Source organism: Lissotriton vulgaris, chromosome 1_1 (genome assembly GCF_964263255.1).
Source record: "Lissotriton vulgaris chromosome 1_1, aLisVul1.2, whole genome shotgun sequence".
NCBI lineage: Eukaryota > Metazoa > Chordata > Amphibia > Caudata > Salamandridae > Lissotriton > Lissotriton vulgaris.
In genome coordinates this window covers 1,115,782,768-1,115,804,995 of record NC_141685.1, presented here as the reverse complement: position 1 = coordinate 1,115,804,995, position 22,228 = coordinate 1,115,782,768, and the positions used below count along the sequence as shown (strand labels likewise).

General features: G+C 47.2%; 1 protein-coding gene across 1 annotated transcript in view; it reads left to right on the top strand.

Moving 5' to 3' along the window:
- The window catches only part of LOC147748716 (uncharacterized), a 341,752-nt gene extending 320,211 nt beyond the window's left edge, over positions 1-21,541 (top strand). Inside the window, exons 20-21 of the mRNA XM_086936477.1 lie at positions 15,662-15,746; positions 20,269-21,541. Coding sequence (XP_086792603.1) covers positions 15,662-15,746; positions 20,269-20,642 — 459 coding nt within the window. The 3' untranslated portion in view covers positions 20,643-21,541. The remainder of the gene's footprint in view (positions 1-15,661; positions 15,747-20,268) is intronic.
- Positions 21,542-22,228: the final 687 nt, after the last annotated feature.

Genomic DNA, 22,228 nt, shown 5'->3' with positions numbered 1-22,228 from the left:
AGGTTTTGTCTGGACTACAGGGGGCTCAATGTAGTCATTAGGACTGATGCTTGTCCAATTCCTAGGGCAGATGAGCTGATTGATACTTTGGCCTCAGCCAAGTTTCTAAGCACATTTGACCTAACTGCTGGCTATTGGCAAATCAGGCTAGCTGAGGATGCCAACCCACAAACTGCATTTTGAAGCCCTAGTGGGCATTATCAATTTATTGTTATGCCCTTTGGTTTGAAGAATACACCTGCCACATTCCAAAGGCTGATGAGTAAAGTCCTCACAGGCCTGGAAGCCAATAGTGCAGCATATCTTGATGATATAGCTGTCTTTAGCGCCACCTGGGAGGATCACCTAGTCCACCTGAAGAATGTTTTGGGAGCCCTTCAGAAAGCAGGCCTCACCATCAAGACCACTAAGTGCCAGCTAGGGCAGAGCAAGGTTGTGTGCCTGGACCACCTAGTGGGTTTAGGCCAGGTTCAACCATTACAGACAAAATCCAGACCATCATGGACTGGGTTGGTCCAACTACCCAGACTTCGGTCAGAGCTTTCTTGCGCCTGACTGGGTACTATAGGAGATTTGTAAAGGATAGGGGTACATAGTGACTCCCTTGAATGATCTCACCTCAAAGAGAATGCCCAAGAAAGTTCAGTGGACAGCTAACTGTCAAAAGGCATTTGATGATCTCAAGCAGGCCGTGAGCACTGCTACCATTCTGCAGAGTCCTGACTACTCCAAGCAATTTATTGTGCAAACAGATGCATCTGAGTTTGGGGTAGAGGCTGTGTTGTCACAACTAAATGCAGAGGGTCAGGTTCAACCAGTAGCTTTTATTAGCAGAAGGTTGACCCCCAAAGAGAAATGTTGGTCAGCTATAGAGAGGGAAGCCTTTGCTGTGGTCTGGGCCCTGAAGGAGTTGAGACCATGCTTGTTTGGCACTCACTTCATTGTTCAGTCAGACCTGAAGTCCCTCTTAGGGCTAAAACAGATAAAGGGCGAAAACCCCAAACTTTTGAGTTGGTTCATTTCCCTACAGGGGATGGACTATACAGTGGAACATATACCTGGGAGTAACCATGCTAATGCAGATGGACTCTCCAGATATTCCACTTCGAAAATGAAGACTCAACTGGGCAAGGTTAGTCTCATCTCCTTACGCTTGAGGGGGTGGGTTGTGTAGGAAAATAGGATCTGCTTCTTATGGTTACCCCCACTTGTTGCTTCATGTTATACTGTTTTTGACTAGTCTGACTGGGATCTTGCTAATCAGGACCCCAGTCTATCTGCTTTCTCCCTAAACTGTTATGTTATTTACGTAGGTACACTCCAGATTGGATACTGGGGTACCCTAGTCAGTCCCTAGTATATGGTACACATGTACCCAGGGCATAGGTGTGAGAAGTTGGCCTGGTATATGATGTCCACTACTCTAGTGGGCACCTTGTATCAGTCCAAACAACCCTTATGGTGATGGTTGTAAAGTCAACCTTATAGACCAGCTATCCTAGTGGTAGCATGGACAAAGCAGTCTTAGGCTAAAACTTCAGAGAGCATGTGAAGCCAGCTGTTTTACCAATAATAATCCCTTGAATATCAAATGAAAGGACACCACACAAGGTATATATCAAATATATATGTATTTATTACTAACACAACCCCTCTGCACTCTTTATGAGGTCAGAGTTCGAGATACAGCACAAGTTACTCAATAAGCATACTATAAGTTGCACAAATACAATTCTGCCCTAGTGGTATAAGAACCACTTCAGGAAAGGTGAATAGGCCTATGGTCTAGAGAATCGCTGGGGCTACACTGAACAACCAAAGGTTAGGAAGTAGGAGTCACACAGGATGCGTGTGCAGTGTCTAAACACACACGCGAGTTACCATAGAGTTTCAATGTGAACGTAAAAGTTACAAAGTAGTAGATTTCGGACACTTCCAGGTGGACTACGGGAAAACCCAGTTAAACTAGGACACTTGGATAGTTATTACCCACGGGAGCACCTGAGAACTCGAGTTACCTCACCCAGGGAAGCCGGGTGCATAGGTGTCTTTTCGTGTCGGGTTTCATCGATCAATCCTATGGAGAGCTGCAAGAAAGTGCTGCAAGCGACCAGGAGGAAAGTGTCCGTATGGATCCAAGGGTGGATCAGAGCAGTGAAGAACTTGAAAGCAGAGGGGACAGAGTCTGGGTCACTAGCCAGTGACCATGAAGGAATCAGGCGATGTAGAGTTGCAATCAGGTGAAGAGGTGAAGCTTGTCTCCGCAGCCACGAGGTCCAGGAGGTGTTGACGATGACCAGGAGCTGAAGTTGAGCTGTCCCATGACGGATCTAGCTGTTGGCGGTGTCGGTATCCGGATTGGACCCAACAAACCTTGGCAAATGCAATCCATGCAGGATTACAAGATTGGCTTCTGTTCAGACCAGCAAGGTCTGGGCGCTTTTCTATTTCAGGGAAGCAGGAGCAAGTCCGGAGCAATCAGGCAAGCGGTGTTGGTTAAAAAGGATGTCCTCAGATGGGCCACTAGCCAATGGGCTAGCAACCGCGAAGACGGATTGAGCTGAAATGCAGGCGCAGACCCCACGCGGCACTCGTGGAGTGTGGAGGGCTGTGCTTCGGTGCGAATGCTGTTCAGGGCTGGGGCTTCTCAAACCTCAATGCACAACTTCGAGGGTGCCTCAGAAGCTGCACAGGTAGCAAAAAGCAGGTGCTGCAGGGTGTCCGGTCCCACGTCTCCAGTGTCCGCCATGGGCCTCAGCTTTGCTGTGGATGTGGGTCGGAGTCAGAGAAGTCTGGAAGTCCAGAGGCTGAGTCGCTAAGTCTTCGGGTTCCGACGGGAGCGTTGACAAAGCAAACCGGCAAGTTACTGTTGGTGCCTGTTTGCACAGGGTGGTCACTCCTTGACCACAAGGGAGATGTCTTCAGTCTTCCAGTCGAAATGGAATGTCCAAGGTCCAAGAGTTTGTTTCAGAGTTTCGTCCAGGATAATCTAATGTCTCTAGAAACAGATCCTAACTTTATACTAATCTAAGTGGCTGGATTACCTGCTACGTCCCTCCTGTGGGTGGAACCTGAGAAGGGGGTGGTTACACCCCTTTCTCTTTGTCCAGGTTCGCGCCAGAGCTGGAGCTGGAGTGCCCCAGCAACTGGTTTGAACCGGGCTATGCATGGAGCACCTGGTGTGCCCCAGGCAGTGTCTGGAAACAGCAGTTTCCATTGAACCCACCATGCCCCAATCCACTACAGGCTGTCTGAGGAGGTGCCAGCACCTCCCTTGACAGGAAACCTACTGTCCAGGCCTCCCCTGCTGGAGTTTCGTCCAGCAGCAGGAGGTCAGACTCGTGTCTGTGGCAGCAGCCTCCATTTTGTGATACTGAGGCTCTGTTTAACTTTAACCGGGTAAAGCAGTAACTACATGTCTTCTCCCTCTAGAAGGGTGGAATGCTACCCCTGCCGCCAGGACTGGCGGGGGTGTAGTATTCCAAAGTGTTTGATACCATACACGACATGTTTTGATAAAGCCAAACCAAAGTTAGCATTAACCGCGAGGATTATAATGCACTTAAGAGTATATGGTATGGCTATATCATAGAACAGCTATAAGGACATGGTTCAGAAAGCTGCAGACAGGCTCAGCTCACGCTAGTGTACCATCTCACATAAAACCAAGCACTCTGCCTTCAGGATTGTCAAGGCCTGCCATAGGAGTGACTTATAGGTATATATGTGTCTATATATAAGGGTAGATATAGGAATACTATATCTAAGCAAGGGGTGATTACACCACCTTGCCCAAGCTGAGTGTTCAGCCTGTGGTGTCAATTTGGATGGCCAGCCAGGGGTGGCATAATACATGCTGCAGCCCCTGGTAGGCCTTGGATGCACCTATGCCCTGTACCTATGGTACACTATACAGGGACTCACAAAGGTGACCCAATACCCAATTAGGTATGTACCTAAAGTACATGGTATGATTTTAGAGAGAGAACAGCTGGGCTGTGGGTCTGATTAGCAGACCCACAGCCACACTAAAGTCGAAAAACCCGAGTATCACAGCAAAAAGTGGGGGTGACCATAGGAAGCAGACCCTACTCTCCTACAATAGGTACCCCAATTTCCTCCCATGGGCTGAAGCATGTATTATGCCACCCATGAGAGGCCATGCAAAATGGAACTACAGGCCTACCATTGCAGCCTGTGTAAGTTGGTGCATGCACCACTTACTTAAGATATAGATTTACTATATCTAAGGGTCACTGCACTTAAAACCTATCAGTCACTCCTATAGCAGGCCTTTAAAATCTTGAAAGCAAGGTGCTTGGTTCTAAGTGAGAGGGTGCCACTGAATGTGCAGGATACCCCTGAAGCCTACGGAGACCATTCTCCCGGGTTTTCAGGGAAGCAGCAATCTATGACATATGGAGGGGCATTACGCGACTGCGTGATTACCAACTCTAAAATGGCTGAAACAAACCCTAGCATCTTTGGTGTCAAACATGTTTGAATCATACCCCCACACCGGTAACCGGTGTGGGAGGTATGACTCCACCCTTCAGAATCGAGCTTTGTGGGGTCCCTGGTGTTCCCGGTACCAGCCTTCTAACTCCGGACAGCACAAAATGGTTGCCCCCGACCAGAGACACATTTCTGCCCTCCTGCTGCTGAGCCAAGCTAGAGCAGGGGAAGGCAGAACAATAGGCAACCAACCTGTCACAGGGAAGTGTGACCACCTTCCAGACAGGATTTAGTGTATTAGGGCAACCTCTGCTTGCTCCAGACTTGCCCTGACTACCCTGTGTGTGGTGAGTCTCCTGGACCTTGGTGGTCCAAACCGTACACTTCTTTGACCTTCTGCGTGGGTTGCCGTTGCCAAGGCTTGTTGGTGCTCCCGCCGGACACCTACCCCTCAGCACTCGACACCCTTCATGGGACAAATTGTATCTGGCTCCTGGTTGTCCTTGATGTTACCTGGTCCCCGCAGCTGCAGAGTCATGGTCACATCAACTATCCTGAAGCACCCGACATTGGTGAGCATTCGTCTACCGAGCCCCTTGTAGTATAGTTCCTATATTCCCAATAGGCTCTGCGCATTGGAATAATATATCCTATAGATTAGACGTAGGACTGAGGTCGACTAGGTCTCTATTGAATATACTAGACTTAATTGTGTGTGCCAGCTAGCTCAGAGGTCACTAGAAACTTTCTTGAATTCACAAGAAGGGATTAGTCTCTGACAACTGCATAAACATGACAACTTTGTTTCCCCAAGATAAAACGTATCTTCAGAGTTGTGGAAACAATAGATAGATATTTCACTCAGTCAATCGTGCATGCTACGTTTCACCAGAGGTGCAGAGAAATAGATAGACGGGCGTTTTCAATAAAAGGATTTATTGAACAGTCTTCTTTCTCAAGCATAAGAAATGAACTGCTACAATTGTAACACTGGTTGTAAAATATAATGCATACAGTATAAATAGTAGAATACAATAATACTGTAAGAGCATTGTATGGTTCCTAAACCATATATAAATACATACATAAATAACAGAGGCTAAAAGTACTGAACTGGTGCTTCTAAAATACACCTACCCCGGTGTACCTAACCTAAGCTTAGTACGAGGGAGGAAGTAAGTGAGGTGTAGCATAAATGTAGTATTCTTTTGCCAAGAATCTGCCCAAGATTTCTCTAAGGGTCTAATCAGCTCCGTACCTTAGTTTAGAATGTAGAAGGCTGGTCTCGGGACTCGATTTCCTAACAACCCGTAATGGTAGCTTGGAAACACTGGAGCTGGATTTCTCGGCAGCAGAAAAGACAGCGTCTCTTTCAGTGCGTCTGCTGGAGGGTCGGCTTCCTTCGGCACTTGATGTAGCAGGGCGCGTTAGGCAAGTAGATAGTCGGACTGCTCCAAACCACTGTGTATTTGCTTGGGCAAGTGTGGACATATTTATACCTTCAAGGTGCCGAGCTTGACGTACAGTTGGACATAATAACGTCATCAAAGAGTCTCAGTTCTTTGAAAACTCCATGAGTTCTTGGATAAATCAATACTCAAGCAAGTGGAAGTCCCTGACTGCTGAAGGCGGGTTTTTCCAAGAAATCGTTGTGGATTTTCGGAACTAGTGGAAGTAGCCCTGCCATATTTGGACTGCATGAGCTATGCCTAATATGGTTATGATTTCTATGCCTATATAAGGATGTGGTGATTTATACCTATATAAGGGCATGAATCGGGAAACTTACAATAGGGTCCTAAAATGATACATAACACCCTGGTCACTCCCAAGTGACCCAGACTCTATCCCTCTGCTTTCATGTACTCTTCAACAAGAATCCATGTTTGGATTTCAACAGACATTCTTCTCTCTTCCAGCAGCGGCTCTTCTTCGAAGTCCTCCATTGGGTTGACAGTGGTTTCCGATGCCAATTCACACCTATGCAGCCGGCTTCCATTGGTTAGGTAACTTGGGTACTTCGGTATCCATGGGTGGGGTGGCTCTGCAACCTACTGTCTTCCACAGGGTTTCTTCGTAGTCCCCTGGGAAAAGTCCTTAATCTTTAAAACTCCAACCCCGTCTTTCCCATAGAGTTGTACGCAGCATGCGTTCGTGTTCCCACACTGCACCCGTCCTCCGTGGGGTCCCTATATACTCACCTTGGGTAGTTCCTTGGGGTCCCAGCAATTCTACGTTCTCTCGTCATCGTCCTGACTCAATTTGTGGTTCTTATACCACTTTTTTAGTATATAGTTTGGTCCCCCCCGGGCCCACTGTGTATTGGTGCTATTTACTGTCATTTCTTTGCTGAAGTATTGTGTGCTTTGTGTCTATCTCTGTGTAGGAGTTACGGTAACGTACTGTTATTTACCCTCCCCGCGCAAATACCCCCCCCCCCACACCCCCACCCGTGAATCATGCCAGCCGTGACTGGTTAGTGCCCCGGGCCTGTGTTTCAGTGTTGATGCCTGATGTTGTTTACGTCATTTTGTGCCCCTCTGCTTAGTGCCAATATCGGCAACACACCCAACCTGCAAACAAAGCAATACCATAATAAAGAACACACAAGACACAGTGGTTGTTGGAGAAAACATTGCTGCAGGTTTATTTTGCATTAGAAATATGCCAACATGGTGGGTCAACTTACGGACGATCCAAGGGCAGGCAGTCCCTATGCTGCCTGCCCACTTGATGAGCCAAATTGCACAGTGGCATAACCAATTGGTGCAAACCATTTTGGGGGATTACCCCTTACATCCTGTGCACCACCAGTCCACCCATTTACTCACGCCCCTTGAAGGGGCGGAGCGTATCTAGGCAAGCCCCCGGTTGCTCAGGTTTACAACTGCCCAAAGGACTAACGGGGCGCCGTCGTTCCTCCAGGGTCTGCCATATGGACTTCCTGGGGCTATGTAGCATTTGCACCCTTCTTTTGGTTCTGAAGATGGTACCCCTATGTACCATTCAGCCTCTGGATCGCCCTGTAACTCTGCCACAGCTCTGGGTGTGGCACCCGTCATACCCAGAGCACCCCACCAAGGCAGGCATTCTTACTTTCACCCTGCTGGTTCTAGGGCATCATCCAGGTCCAACAAACCAGGTCCATGCCCATACTAGACAAATGGCCCCCCATCCACATCAAAACATCCTGTGGTCTTGGCATGCAAGAGCAGAGTCTGATAAATCCAGGAACCCTTCTATTCCATGAATTTTGCGCCTGACGCTGTTTTCCCATCCTGCGAGAAATGTCAAAGGCTTATCCAGACCCGGACAAGTCCCATTTACCTCTGACATGGTTACCAGTCCTTTTGGCTGGACCATTCACATCTACCTCTGCAGGTGTTTCCTAAATGTTTACCTGCTCCTTCCAAATTTGAATTTCCCTTAATAATGGACATGCCCAGTATTCTTATTACATTGTAGCCTAATAATGCTTTTACCCCTTGTTTCCCTCATCTTTGGGACAGCAGCACCCTTGTCCGCTGACACTTCCCCATATAGCCGAGCTACTAAGGCTAGTAGGGCTGGGGATTTATTGCTTAACTGGAGCAGCCTGTAACCTACCTTCAGTTCCATGGTGCAATACTTTGCTGCGTTTGACTAGACACTAGCAATGCCCATATTGATGGCTGAACCCAAGGTGAACACATTCATAGTATCAAATCTGGTAGGGAATGTGTGTATTGTGCCCACTATTGCTGACTCCGCGCCCTTTCTTGGAGTGACATCTTATGCCGCCCACCAGGCAGGCTTAACTGCAGTCCGATCACAGATGCACCCTACCTGCTAACCATCTGTGACCCTTGTTGCTTGAATCAGCAATGGACCTAGCTCACTCAGTTTCCCCCCAAAATAATTGCCCTCAACTGGATCAAAGCTTGGTTCGGCTTTCTTCTAGTCACCTTATGTGGGTCAGTTGGATCCCATCTGCCTCCCTGCAAGTAACCTTGTTACTTAATCCCTCTCCCTTACTGCACTTGCCTGACTCAAAGACAACTGGCAGCAACGTGCCACACTGCAGCTTGGTGAAGAGGATGTTTGCCAAACGTACCCCGTCTGTGTTTGTAGCATTTTATTCTTATGGAGGCTCCTGTTCGTGTGAAGTGTGTCAACGTCCTGGCCAGGCATACCCAATTGCCTGTTCAACCTTGGAGACTATCCTAGTATGATGTGTCCAGTTTCAAATATCCGATGAGCTAGAAATATGTGACCTTAAGCAAGGGAGTCCTTGTGTGCTTGCAGGGAATCCATAATTTCTCCCAGTAATTTTTCCTGTTCAGTTTATCTGTGGTGTTTGCCCCCTAGACTTCCCAGGCTGCCTACTGCTGTGAGCAGCTGCTGGCGTTAGTGATGGCAATCTCCCAGTAGCCACTTGGAATTATACACCGCCGCCTCAATGTGCTACGTTGTAAGCGATGAATTTCGTAAATTATGTCTCTTCACCATGGGAAGATACAATAAACTGCATTGGACATGTGAACCTTCATAAGCCCAATATGAACATAGACATGCCTCTAAGTGAGAATGGCTCTTCCCAGCCATAAGCCCAGGAAAACACATGCATTAAACCCACAGATACACCTTTGTGGTATGTTAACCTGCCCCAACCTCTGCTTCTCCCTGCCCTGAAATGGGAGCCTGTTGCCTAGAGGTACAAGCCCTCCGCCCCTGAACTCTCACTGATATCAGCTGTCTGAAGCTGCAACTTAATGCATTACATTTGTTTCCCTGGCCCTTCTAAAAGTAACATGTATTCCTTTATTCGGAGTCTGTGTGAACTTAAGGTGGGTGGGGGGAACTAATATCTGCCTTTGCAGTACCAAACTTATTGTTTTAACCAATTTATGGTGCACATGCTGCAGAAACTGGCATTTCAGATGTCTGACTCTCACCCAATGAAGCTTGAACCTGTGGCTTTTTTTGCCCAAGAAACTTGTATACCTGTATATATATGCCAATCATGCTACGTATTTGAGCGCGCCATCACCCTGAAAGGTCTGTTGGCTCTGAATAACAGATGTCTGTTGATACTTGACTTAATGTCAGTCATATTATCGACCTGAGGGGGCTGAAAGGCTAGGTGAACATGCTGGGAGCTGCGCCTGAACTAGCAGCTATTAATGTTACTCGCGCCTGCATATACTATGCTCAAAACAGGGGACACTTGCTCTATAGTCCCCTGGATTCTTGCCTGGCATTCCTTAATGCCCAGATATACTAAGTGATACTGGCTCTACTTGGTCATAATGACCCGAAAGACCCATCAAACCCGCAGAGACAGGATGAGGGATGCTAACCTGCCACCAACTCTGCGGAAACAACATGTGCGAGCTTGCAACAAACCTCTGGAAAAGCTTGCCAACCAACAAATCCTCTCCAGAACCAGAGGTTCATGCAGCCAATCCTAGGCCTGCTACTAACCAGGTTAAGATTGTGAATGGTATCGAAGGACCCATCTCTCGGCGCATACATGTAACACTTTCCACTGCAACACCTTAGTCAGTGAAACCAACACAGGGTAGCATGTGAAGCTGAACCCATGCAGAAATCGCCTGGCTGTGCAAGCAGCCCAAGAATTCATCGCTCCACAATCCATCCGAACTGTCGATGATAACCCTAGGTTGTTGTGCGGTTCGCCCCACCCAGCTTAAACCAGCTGGACATGACCCAGTTTCGGTTAGCGTATAATTAGTTAAGGGCATATCAGCGGTAGATTAATCCTCCCTTCAGATTGAAAACAAGGTGTTGATTAACAAGCATGCTCCTCTATTGCAGGAGTCTTCCACATTTGACTGGCCCAATGTGTACCTTGCACCGTTATCCAATGTGCCACCTGCACACTTAAAAGTACTTATTAAAGCCATCCGCTGTGCTACTGGTACGGCCAGACACCAGACGCTCCCTTGGCATTGGATTAAAATTATAGGATGGCGCCTGAGCTAGGTGATGATACTTTGCAAGCTCTGTCCTAAGTTTCTTTGACATACATCACAGTCTCAAAAAAAACCACCACATTACAACTTAATTGAAGTGTTACCCCAGAGGGCGCATGCTGCACAAGCTATCAGTGCGCTCCACTCGAGCACCAGTTGCAATACAGACTGACCCATCCATTTATCATGCACAGGGAGATTGAGTGATTTACCCAGAATCACAGGATGTTGGGTGTTCCTGCTGCGACTCGAACCTGGTTCCCCAGCGAGGCACTAACCCAGCCCAACCCTGCTTGGCTCCCGCCCAGCCAGTGCATGTGCTTACCAGTGCCTCGCCAACATTGCTTCCAGTATACCCACCTCACTGCCTGCAACCACACCTATGCACGCTGCTCGCCCCCAGCCCTGTGTGGTCTCTGCACCCAGCACCGCGGAGTCCATGAAAATGCCTCAGTGGCCCGGACCCTCGGTACCCCCTGTTAATTGATATATTAAAAAGTTGCAGTAAAATAAATGTGGTATATCACACACAACACTCCTGGAAGTGAACGTCGCGCTTTATAAATGAACTCATTCATTCATTCAACACACGTGACACTTCTGAATGAGAGTGGGTACAAACTGGTCGCAATGCACTCTGGTTATATGAACAGCTGCAGTGGATAACACAGAAACAATGATGACTCTAACTTCCCACCACGACCTGCGCTAGGGTTGTTGTCTCTGTCACATCTGTGTTTTAGAAGCAAAATGTTATAATATTGCTAATCAATACAAAGCACAACAGCATCATCTATCAAGCGCGAGCAAGAGCTGCAGCTGTCAGAAACTGTCCCGCCCTCGTCCATTTTTTTTCCTTTTCCCGGTTTTGTTGTGAGTAACCCTGGGCGGAGTTCGCGGAGTTGCACTCCGCGCAACTCCGCTAAGTGCAAAAAAACCTCTTAACGCACTACGCGGAGCTCCATGAGCGGAGGAGTACGATAGAAAAACTCTGTATGAGGTGATTGCACAGTGCCGAATGTTTGTCCGCACTGTGCAATCATTTTGAACGGCACCATGCACAGCGCAAGCGGTCCCTGCTTTCCTTTTCTGCAGCTCAAATAGATTTTTACTCGAGCGGCAGCTTTCTCAACATGAACTGACAGTTTCTCAACACCAGCGGGCCCGAGCATTCGCGACCACTCGCAACTCGCCCGGAGGTTGAGTTTCCACGCTCGTGCTCAACAACTTGATGTTGACGGTCGCGAACGAGGAAAAATCTCGCCGGGAGGTTGATTTTCCTCGCTCACACTCGCCAACTTGACATTGACAAACGCAAGCAAGGGAAAAAACTGCGCTCCGTATAGTGGAGCGGAGTTTTTCTAAACTCCGCGAGCTCCTCGTAATGGAGTGCGGAAAACTCTGCAAACTCCTCCAGAGGAGCGGAGTTCACCGCTCAGGCTTAAAGATTATTAAAAAAGCAATAAAACATGTGTAATGGAAGTTTAAATGTTGCTACAAAATACCCCACATTTTTTTTTGCCAAAGGATCAAAATGAAGTTAAGTGGAATTGCTGACATGGTAAACACCAAATATGTGTTTAGTTTACAAAAATTAATTTGTTCTAGGCACTACATACGCGCTAGCTTCAGTGTTAATTGGAGGTTTCCCATTCTACCTGTATGCTCTCAATAGTGTTGCTATGCTTGAATTTCCATTCAAAAGAGCAACATTCTGGAAATTGTAGTATTTACTTCGTTTGGATTAACATGCTTAATTACAATGATTTGTAAAGTGCAAGCCGGGCTTGGATGTATGTCGTTCAGTGTACATGGAGTGGTCTGGCAACCCTACAACTGACACATGTTACTCCTAGAGAGAAAGAGGTCATACATTCCAGTACTATATCTGAAAGTTTAAAGCAAAGAAGCCAAGGATGGAATGGGCACACACAATGCACTTCGTTGTTACCAATGGGTGACTGTTCCAAAGACGCACGGGGTGGGGGGCGGGATTGAAGTCTTTCTTCACCTGATAGACTTGGTTTCTCTAAGGAGAAACTAAAGTTGAATAGTCTCTGGCCCTCGGCTACTTCCACCACCGTGGACTGATTTCCTTTACAGAGTTGCTCAATCCTAAGTGAGCATGGAGTGTCTACGTCGCCAGCAACAAACAAGCATTTGGCTGATCATCCAACTCTTTCCTCTCTCTGTCCAGACGACCCCTGTCTTGCCATGTGTGTCTATGATTTATGTGCTTATGTGCTTGTGTGTTCTCTCTTGCTCTCCCACCCTCTCTGAATCTGCACTGGCCTGTGTTCATGGGTAGCTCAATGCCTGGCGGTCTCTTGAAATATGTGCCTGTTGACTCCGTGTCTACTGATTTCTATGCATGGATGACTGTATTTCTATTGTCTCTATGCATGGGTTACTGCATGTCTGTGGGCAGTGTGCAATGGTGTCTATATGCATGTTGGTCAGTCTGCATGGATGGCTGCATGTGTGGTGGCCTATGTGCCTGGGTAACTGCATGTCTGGCAGTATCCGTGCAGGGGACCTGTACGTCTATTGGCCTGTGTGCATATATGATCACGTCTGGTGGTCTGTGTTTATGGTTGTTAATACCGTGTGCAGGCTCAGCTGCATTTTTGGTGGTGTGTGTGCATGGCTGGCTGAACATGCGCTGGTCAGTGTGCATGAGTGCATGCATGTCTGGTGTCTGTATACAAGGTAGGCTACATGTATGGTGGCCTGTGTGCCTGAAAGGCTCTATACTGTACGTACAGTATCCCACGTGTCTGGTGGTCTGTATACATGCGTCTATATTCCTGGTAGCCTGTGCGCATGGTTGGTTGGATTTTCTACGTGTTTGTGGTCTTTGTGCATGGGTTGGGTTGGTCTGTCTTCATAGATTGGCTGCATTTGTGTTTCACCAGGTGCATACAGATATGTATGACTAATGTCTGGTGGCCTGTATGGATGGGTGGCTATGTGTCTGTTGGTCTGTGTGCATGGTTGGCTACATGTGAGGTGTTCTGTGTGTCTTTTGTGCATACAGATCTCTATGACTGGATGTCTGGTGGCCGGTATTGATGGGTGGCTATGTGGCTGTTGGTCTGTGAGCATGGTTGGCTAGATGTTCCACTTGTGTGTGGTCTTTGTGCATGGGTTCCTGTACAATTGTTGGTCTGTGTTCACAGGTGACTGTCTGTTTCTCTGGGTGCATACAGATATGTATGACTGAATGTCTGGTGGCCTGTATTGATGGGTGGCTATGTGGCTGTTGGTCTGGGAGTATGGTTGGCTGGATGTTCCACGTGTGTGTGGTCTTTGTGCATGGGTTCCTGTGCAATTGTTGGTCTGTGTTCACAGGTGACTGTGTGTTTCTCTGAGTGCATACAGATCTGTATGACTGAATGTCTGGTGGCCTGTATGGATGGGTGGCTATGTGCCTGTTGGTCTGTGTGCATGGTTGGCTACATGTGAGGTGTCCTGTGTGTATTTGGTGCATACATGTTTGTGATCTCTGTGTATGGCAGGCTGTATACCTACTGGTCTGTGTGCTTGGGTCACTGCTTATCTGTTCCGTTATCGGTTGCATGTCGGTCTAGTGGTCTGTATACATGGTAGACTACATGTCTGGGTGTGCGTGGATGTCTGTAGTAAATAAGCCAGTTTACGTGTGTATGGATGCCTTTAAGTGTATTTCACTGCCTGTGCAGGGCTCGAGTCGGGGTACCACGCGGGTGGACGGCGTCCCCCCACTTATTTTCACTTATTTTACCGGGTGGACGCCGTCCCCCCTGCTCAAAAGCTGTGATGGCGTCACTTACCCGTATGGCCGCTCCCAACGACAGGGCTGGCTACCACGTTGTTTCAACACTCCGGCTACGGGACTTTAATCCTGGTTTACGGGCGTTCGCTACTTCCTGCTGGTAACCTTTATGTTCCCTCCGTGCCCGAGTCTCGGGCACAGCTGATGCCGAAGCCCCAGGAAATGGTGTCTGTGATCGCTCACCGCGGAGGAGCTCACGATGCGCCTGAGAACACTTTGGGCAATCAGACAGGTGTGCATATTTATTACCCTAGAACGCTGCCAGTGAGTAACATAAATATCTCAGTGTCAAAGTTGAGGCCCTGTAAACAGCAAGTGCTTACGTATATACAGTGTGAACTTGGTTTATTGTGTTCACGCCGTAACGAGGCTTTCTCCGGAGCTTTGCCCCCTGTGAGGTCATGTGAAATACTTGTTCTTTCGGGCACCTGCAAAAGTGTGGCCAGACTCAAGCACAGTGCTAGGTCATAGCTGTCAAATGTCTCTTGTTATGTGTGACTTAGAAGTCCTGCTAAGTTTTTACGCACCACATGTGTCGAATTGAAAGCTATACATAGGTCAGTTACTGCAAATATTTCCCCACTTCAGGTGCAACACTGTTAATGACCGCCCAAAGTAGATGGGCTTTCGAAATGCCGCTTGTTCCTTGAGGGTTAAGCTTCGCAGACAAATGAGTTGTTTAACAACAGTGTTGGCACTGACAATGCAATGAAAAGGAAAATCCGTTTTTATTGAAGGGTATGCGTCAAAATAAAGAGACATACATTCTGATTTAGGGATGTAGTCTGTCTGATTTAAAGACTTGTTGATTTAATAATATCTTGAATTTGGTTAAAGGTCCCACTCGTTATCTTACAGTATCCGCAGTGCTCTTTTCTCCTATCGATTAAGGGTGAGCGGGATCTGGCCGAGCTCAAAATTTCCCTGGTCGGCGAGTCCGAGGGCAGGCTGTAATAAGAGGGGACTACCGGGGACTACCTTTCGTGACGTCACTTCGTGTCGTGACCTCACTTCCGGTGACATCACCTAACTTGGAGCGTCCCCCCACTTCTTTTTTTAGGACTCGTGCCCTGTGCCTGTGTCCATGATGTGTCAGCTAACGAATGCAAAAACAATTGATGGACGGAATGTTGCACAATGGCAAAACATTCACCCCCAGTTACAGATCTGGGTTTAATCCATCATTAGTTTGCTCACCACACCATCCCAGTTCAGACATGGCCATATGCAAGTCAGTCTTGACCCTGACTGCCAAGCCATGTCTTCCCTGGACCGGAATCAAGCATCCTAGGGCCGGGTTCTGGACAGTTTATGTGTGTATGGATGCCTTTAAGTGTATTTCACTGCCTGTGTCCATGATGTGTCATCTAACGAAAGCCAGATATATTGTCTTTTTCAACACTTTTTTTTATTTAAGGGGTTGTTGCTGATGGACGAATCGGAAACAAACGAAGAAGCAGGGATCCACAGTGCGCCGAAAAGCTATGAGAACCTGGCGCTAGGTGAGATTGAGAATCCAGCATGGATGATGCATGAGGTGGGGGCACGTATGAAAGGGCAGTGCGTGAAGGATGCCAGTCTAATAATGGTGCCAAGGTAGGGGTACCAGAATGGGGCCGGAAGGGGCGTTGAGTTAACGCTGCTGATGTCCGGGATTGGTTCAAGGGGTGCCTTTCTACCACAAGCCGAAGTCCCGAGACTCGCGCTGTACTCTGGACGCGTTGTATTAGGTGGCAGTGCACGGAGGAGGGCAATCTAAAGGGGCTGCCAGTATTCCATGGTGGCCACCCGTTCACAGAGGGCACCGGGGCATGTGGCAGAGAAATGAATGGTGCCAGGACAGAAGCTGCCGTGCGCAGAATGAGGTGCACGAGGGGTAACCCTGTACAGAAGGGATGGGAACTAGTCGGTGAGGCAAGTGTTCTATAAGGGTAGCACTGTGTGAAGGGGCAGCGCGCGAAGGGCGCCATTGCTAGTGCGTGAGAGTAACCCGTACAGAAAGGTGCCAGTGTGTGAGGCCCCGAGTATGGGAGGCGCCAGTGCGCGGGTATGGTCCAGTGTAAGAGGGCTGCCTGTGTACGAAAGGCACACAGCTCGACACCAGCCGTGAGGAGTGCCGGAATGCGGCCAGTGAAGGGCGGGCTTATCTCCTCAGCAAGCCTTCCTTTCTCTATGTTTTCAGTTGGTCGCTGTTGCTAGGAGGGGTCAGGTTAGGTACCCTGGGTCCCACAGGGCGAGTCTGGGTGACTCACGGCCTCCAATGTGTGTTGGACCTTATCCCGGCAGGGTGGCACCGGGCGGAGGGTATCGACGGACGAGAAACGAGCTCTTAATGTGCTCTTTACACCTACACATCGCCTCTCCCTGTTTGACACGAGAGAGCCCGCCCACGGCTGGGCAGGGGGGGTGTTAGGCTGATGCCTTTAAGGGCGGTGCCAGTGAGATCCGTGCAGGGGGCAGTGCACCAGCGCCTGTGGTGCCCCAGCTGGGGGTCACTGCTCAGGGGCAGTGCGCTGCCCTTTGAATTTGCTAAGGGGCGGGATATAGGGCTAAGACTTCTGAGCGAATAACAATGTATAAGAATTGGGACATTCATCTTTAAAAGGTTTAAACTCATTAATATGGTAAACATTAAAATGGTTGCAGCTTTGTAACCCAGACGGCGAGTGGTCTTTAATGTAGCAAGCGGTATGTTAATAAGTAAGAATATCCAACTCTTATGTTTCCTTTTTGGTTTCTCATTGATTCATGTGGCTATTTCTTGTTATATTGTATTTTGTACCATGACTTATCTCTCCCTTAATAAACTCATTTTTTGAACTTAAATAAGTAAGAATCGTCTTGTGGGGCCACGTGTTGTACTTCTCTCCCTGTCCCATCACTGTGTCTGCTATGGGGGGGTCTCATCTAGGTTACGGCGCGGCGCCCCTGTCCTGTGTCAGGTTAATGGTGGTGGTAGGGTACTGTGAAAAAAGGGGGAAAATCCCTTGGTGGACACACTTATATCAACTGCTTGATGTATTAGTAACATCAATATTAGCCCATGTATTAGAAGTCGTTTCTAACACTATACAATACACAATTGGTGATTTCTACGGTTTTTCTTTTTCTTTTTTGGTTAAAAACATACCCTAGGTATTACAAAAAGTTTTTCATAGACACTATATCATCAAAGAAGAGAGACACACAAACAGACACTACTCTTTGCCATAAATGTACACATCAGGGAAAACCAAATAATCACAGCTAATCCTGGACACACTTAATTTTCATGTCTGCAGAATAGGCTCTGTCCCTTAATTGTGCAGATGTAGGCGTTGACGCGTTCCCATGGTTTTAACAGTAATATACCATCTTTTTCAAGACAGATTGATAAGTCTCTCCTAAAAAGGGCACTGGTTGGTTGCCACTTTCAATAATTTCCTTATCGCATGCTATTTCCTTGCATTTGTCTTGTTCACCATAGCTTATCTATACATCCATCGTGTCTTATAATTGTTTCTTAAAATCTTTGATAATTCTTGTTAGTTGGGGTGATTGTTTATATAGATGTGCAGCTTCCCCATCGCGATGTCCCTTCACATCATTTCAGGTATCCGTATATAAACGCCTCTTCTTAACCCCACAGTGTTCAGTTAGAACAAAGCCTGCAAAGGAGACTGTTGTCCACTCACTACTCCACTCCTCATATGTCCAACAAGAGTTTTATGGGCCAGGTGTGGTATCCTGATTCTCTTTCCTTTTCGATTTCATAAACTGTTCACTCACGAGAGTCAGTAACAGAGCCTTCCTCACACCGGCGTGGTTCTCCTCGCAAAAAATAAAACCGGGGTTAAGAAGAGGCGTTTATATACGGATACCTGAAATGATGTGAAGGGACATCGCGATGGGGAAGCTGCACATCTATATAAACAATCACCCCAACTAACAAGAATTATCAAAGATTTTAAGAAACAATTATAAGACACGATGGATGTATAGATAAGCTATGGTGAACAAGACAAATGCAAGGAAATAGCATGCGATAAGGAAATTATTGAAAGTGGCAACCAACCAGTGCCCTATTTAGGAGAGACTTATCAATCTGTCTTGAAAAAGATGGTATATTACTGTTAAAACCATGGGAACGCGTCGACGCCTACATCTGCACAATTAAGGGACAGAGCCTATTCTGCAGACATGAAAATTAAGTGTGTCCAGGATTAGCTGTGATTATTTGGTTTTCCCTGGTGTGTACATTTATGACAAAGAGTAGTGTCTGTTTGTGTGTCTCTCTTCTTTGATGGTATAGTGTCTATGAAAAAGTTTGTATATTGTGTTTGTTATAGATTGATGCAATAGATATGATAGAATTATGATGATATTGTACATATTTTTATGAAATTGTAATACGTTGTTTTAAAAAAACTTTTTGTAATACCTAGGGATTGTTTTTAACCAAAAAATAAAAAAAAAACGTAGAAATCACCAATTGTGTATTGCATAGTGTTAGAAACTAATTCTAATACATGGGCTAATATTGATGTTACTAATACATCAAGTAGTTGATATAAGTGTGTCCACCAAGGGATTTCCCCCCTTTTTTCACTGTCTGCAAGTACTCTAATCCCCGGGTGTGTTAAGGGGTCTGTCTCAACAAATTACACATTGGTGGTAGGGTACCCCAACCCAGTCACTAACGCTGAGCCAAGTCAGTCATGGAGACCACACTTGTTAGTGTGGAAGATTAAAGGCCGCGGTTTGTAGGCTGTTTCACATACAAGGTGCTCTCCTTGTGTAGCGGGGTTCAGACCTGGGGCATAGGCTCAGGTGAAAGGAGCACAATGGGCCTGGCGAGGGCGGTTCGTTTCAGAGGCCGGGCTTCACGGCACTGTATGCAGAGGAGAGCCTGGCTCTTGCCTAGTATACCACGCCCAGGGGCATGACTACCTATTGTGCAGCAGTTACAGTGGCACCGTGGCCTTCAGGCATAGCGAACTCTTGCTTTATTTTGCTACCCAAGCGAGGGCGGCCTGGGATAGCAGGGGGAGCCTCGACCACACAGAGCCTTTCCCCAGGTATTGCGCCTGCGTGGTCTTGTCTCAGACCTCTCACCTCTTCACCTCTCACATAGGCAGTGAGGGGGGTCTGGGACCCCCTGGACATGCACAGATCTGAATCCAGACTGAGCCTGGTGCTGGAGTCTGCTCTGGATGCCGGATCTTAGGCGGCTGGATGGTTGAATGGCTGGAGTAACTGGTGTCCTGGAGCAGGCTGTGGACTGTGAGTTAACAAAAGAGAGAAGACCCCACTTGTTCCAGGGAACAGGGTACTACAGACAATCAAGGTCAATGGAAATTTCCCTGGACTAACTCTAGGAAATTAATTTTGTATCCTAAATAACATTTAACCATGACACAAGCCTATTATTCAGAAGAATTTTTTTGCCACAAACTAAAATGTAACGTTTACACACTTTCTTTATTTAAAAAAATATCTTTTTCCTCACTTAACAGAATGTTTTATTAATTTTTATTGTATATTAAGAAATGTTTATATTAATTGTTTTTCAGGAAAACTGTTTTCTCTGAAATGTTAATTGTCTTTGGGTTCCTTATGTTAAGGAAAATACCCTGTCAAGTGAGGAAAAATATATTTTTTTAAATAAAGAAAGCGTGCAAACGTTACATTTTAGTTTGTGGCAAAAATAATCTTTTGAATAATAGGCTTGTGTCATAGTTAAATGTTATTTAGGATACAAAATGAATTTCCAAGAGTTAGTCCAGGGAAATTTCCATTGACCTTGATTGTGGACTGTGAGTGCCGTGATGCGCGGAGTCTTGAACTGTGAGTGTTTCTTGATATGGGGCCAATGATTACAGAACCCACAATGTTTGCACGGCCTGGGGCTGGCCTTCTGCTCACTAGCAGTCACTTTTGTTAAGCTCCAAGCACATATGATGCCTGTTTTGTGAGACTTCGCCTGTGTGTGCAGCCCGTGCCAGCAGGGCAGGGTGTTGACGCCTGTCACCTTTCTGCTTCCAGGGCGCCTCATTTCCGGCCTGCGACTGTGGCTTCAGAGGACCCTGCGCCACAGCAGCGCCCTGGCCCCCTGCGGCCTGGGGGAGGTTGTCGAGAGGAGAATGCAGGCGGTCTCTGCTGGAGAGACAGTCGAGGATAGCGTGAGTGCGCTGAAGGCCGTGCAGGTGATGTGCCAGGCAGTGATGGAGACCACGTGCCAGGACCTGCTGTCCCTCTGCCCTGGGATCCAGACCGCTGTGGAGCGACCGCAGGCTGGGGGCCCCCACGGGGAGACATTGGTGATCCAAAGGCCTGCACCTGCTGAGACTCAACCTGGGGGTCAGGGGAGAAGCAGGGATGCGCCTCCATCGTTGTGTGGAGTCCTGGAGGGCTGGTGAGGAGAACGTCATGGCCCACAACATGGACATCATTGTAGCCCGCAGTATGATACTATGAGAGTCCAGCAGGGCACTCCCTGGAAGGCCAGTCCATGGTGCATGTATTAAGACCAGCCGAGCAGAAACTGTGGCTGGGTCACACAGTATGTGGGACGTGCCTGAGGAACGGGCTAATGTGGTTCATAAGGTGGACCCTAAGGAGGTTCATAGTATATGGGGCATGTCTGAGCGACAGGTTGAGCAGACTCTGGGAAAGGGGGGGGGGCACTATTGAAGCATGTCTAGTGGGACAGGCCCAGCAGATACTCTGGTGGGTCACTCTTTGGAGCATGTCTGTTGGAAGAGGCTAAGTACACACTGGGTGGGTTAGCAAGTGTGAGGAAGTGGGACTTTAAACATGGTTCCTGAAACATTTGGTTTTTATTCTGAGTTTTTAATTTTTTTAAACAAGATGCTGTACAGTACCGACTATATACACTAAAGAACTGCAATGCTCACCTAAAGTTGCCTCAGCTTAAATATTCACCCAAATATACAGGTTTGGAGGTACCACTCCGTCCCTTACTTTTTCAAGAGCGAGCAGGGATGCGGCCTTTCTAGCATTTTTCATCATGGCTGTTATGAATTTCACTCCAATGTTCCTATCCCCAGTGGTAGCCAGCCCCACTGATTTATTTCACGCGCCTAGGTCTTTTGAAGATTCCACAGCTCACACCTGATTCTTGTAAATAGTTAAATAAGTTGAATTGTAGATTGCATGCATTCGTTGCCATGGGGAGTGCATTGGCGACGAGGCGTTCCTTCTCCACTAGGGCGGTTGTTCACCTACCACTCCCTGCCTACAGCTCATGCCTATGTTTTCTTTAGATGACCTTTCTGTCAAGCTGCGCCCAAGCTGAAGAGAATGACAGTGGCCTCGTCTAGTATTGGTATTGTAGCCCAAGGGTCCCTGGAGAGGTGCTGGCGTTAGATGTGGCCTTCCACATTTCTTACACGATTTGTGTCCATTTTGGTGCCGTTGAATCTTGGGATTTCATATTTTCTTAGCTGTCATTGGCTTCAGAGATGAAAGCAGTGCCAGTGGTTGCAGGCGTTGGTCTCGGATTAATTTTTGGGACCTTGGACTTATTGTTTATCATTGGACTTTGACTCAGAACACGCAAGAGAAAAAGCTGAAAAGGGACAAGAAAGGAAGAAGAGAGATGAAGACAGGAATGAAAATAACTCAGAAGCCTGAGATAAATAGATGGGAAGTAAAGGCTGGTATTAGAAGGAGGCATGAGGAGGAATTAATATTAGGCAACCTTGATCACTGGCAGCCTTAGCATTGGGCAGCGCAGGTAGTGGGATCCTAAGAAAAACTTTGGACCCCTGCAATTATTTTTATACAATTAATCTCAGCATGACGAGTCTTTTATTCCCCACAGGGGCCTGTACCCAGGAACTTAAGTTATACAACCTTTTGCAATGCAATAGGATTCGCATTTATAAGAGTTTGAGCTCTTTGCATTGTAAATGACAATGACTTTTATTTATGTGTTGTTTTTATTACCGATAAATAAAAGGCTTTGTCATTTACAATATCA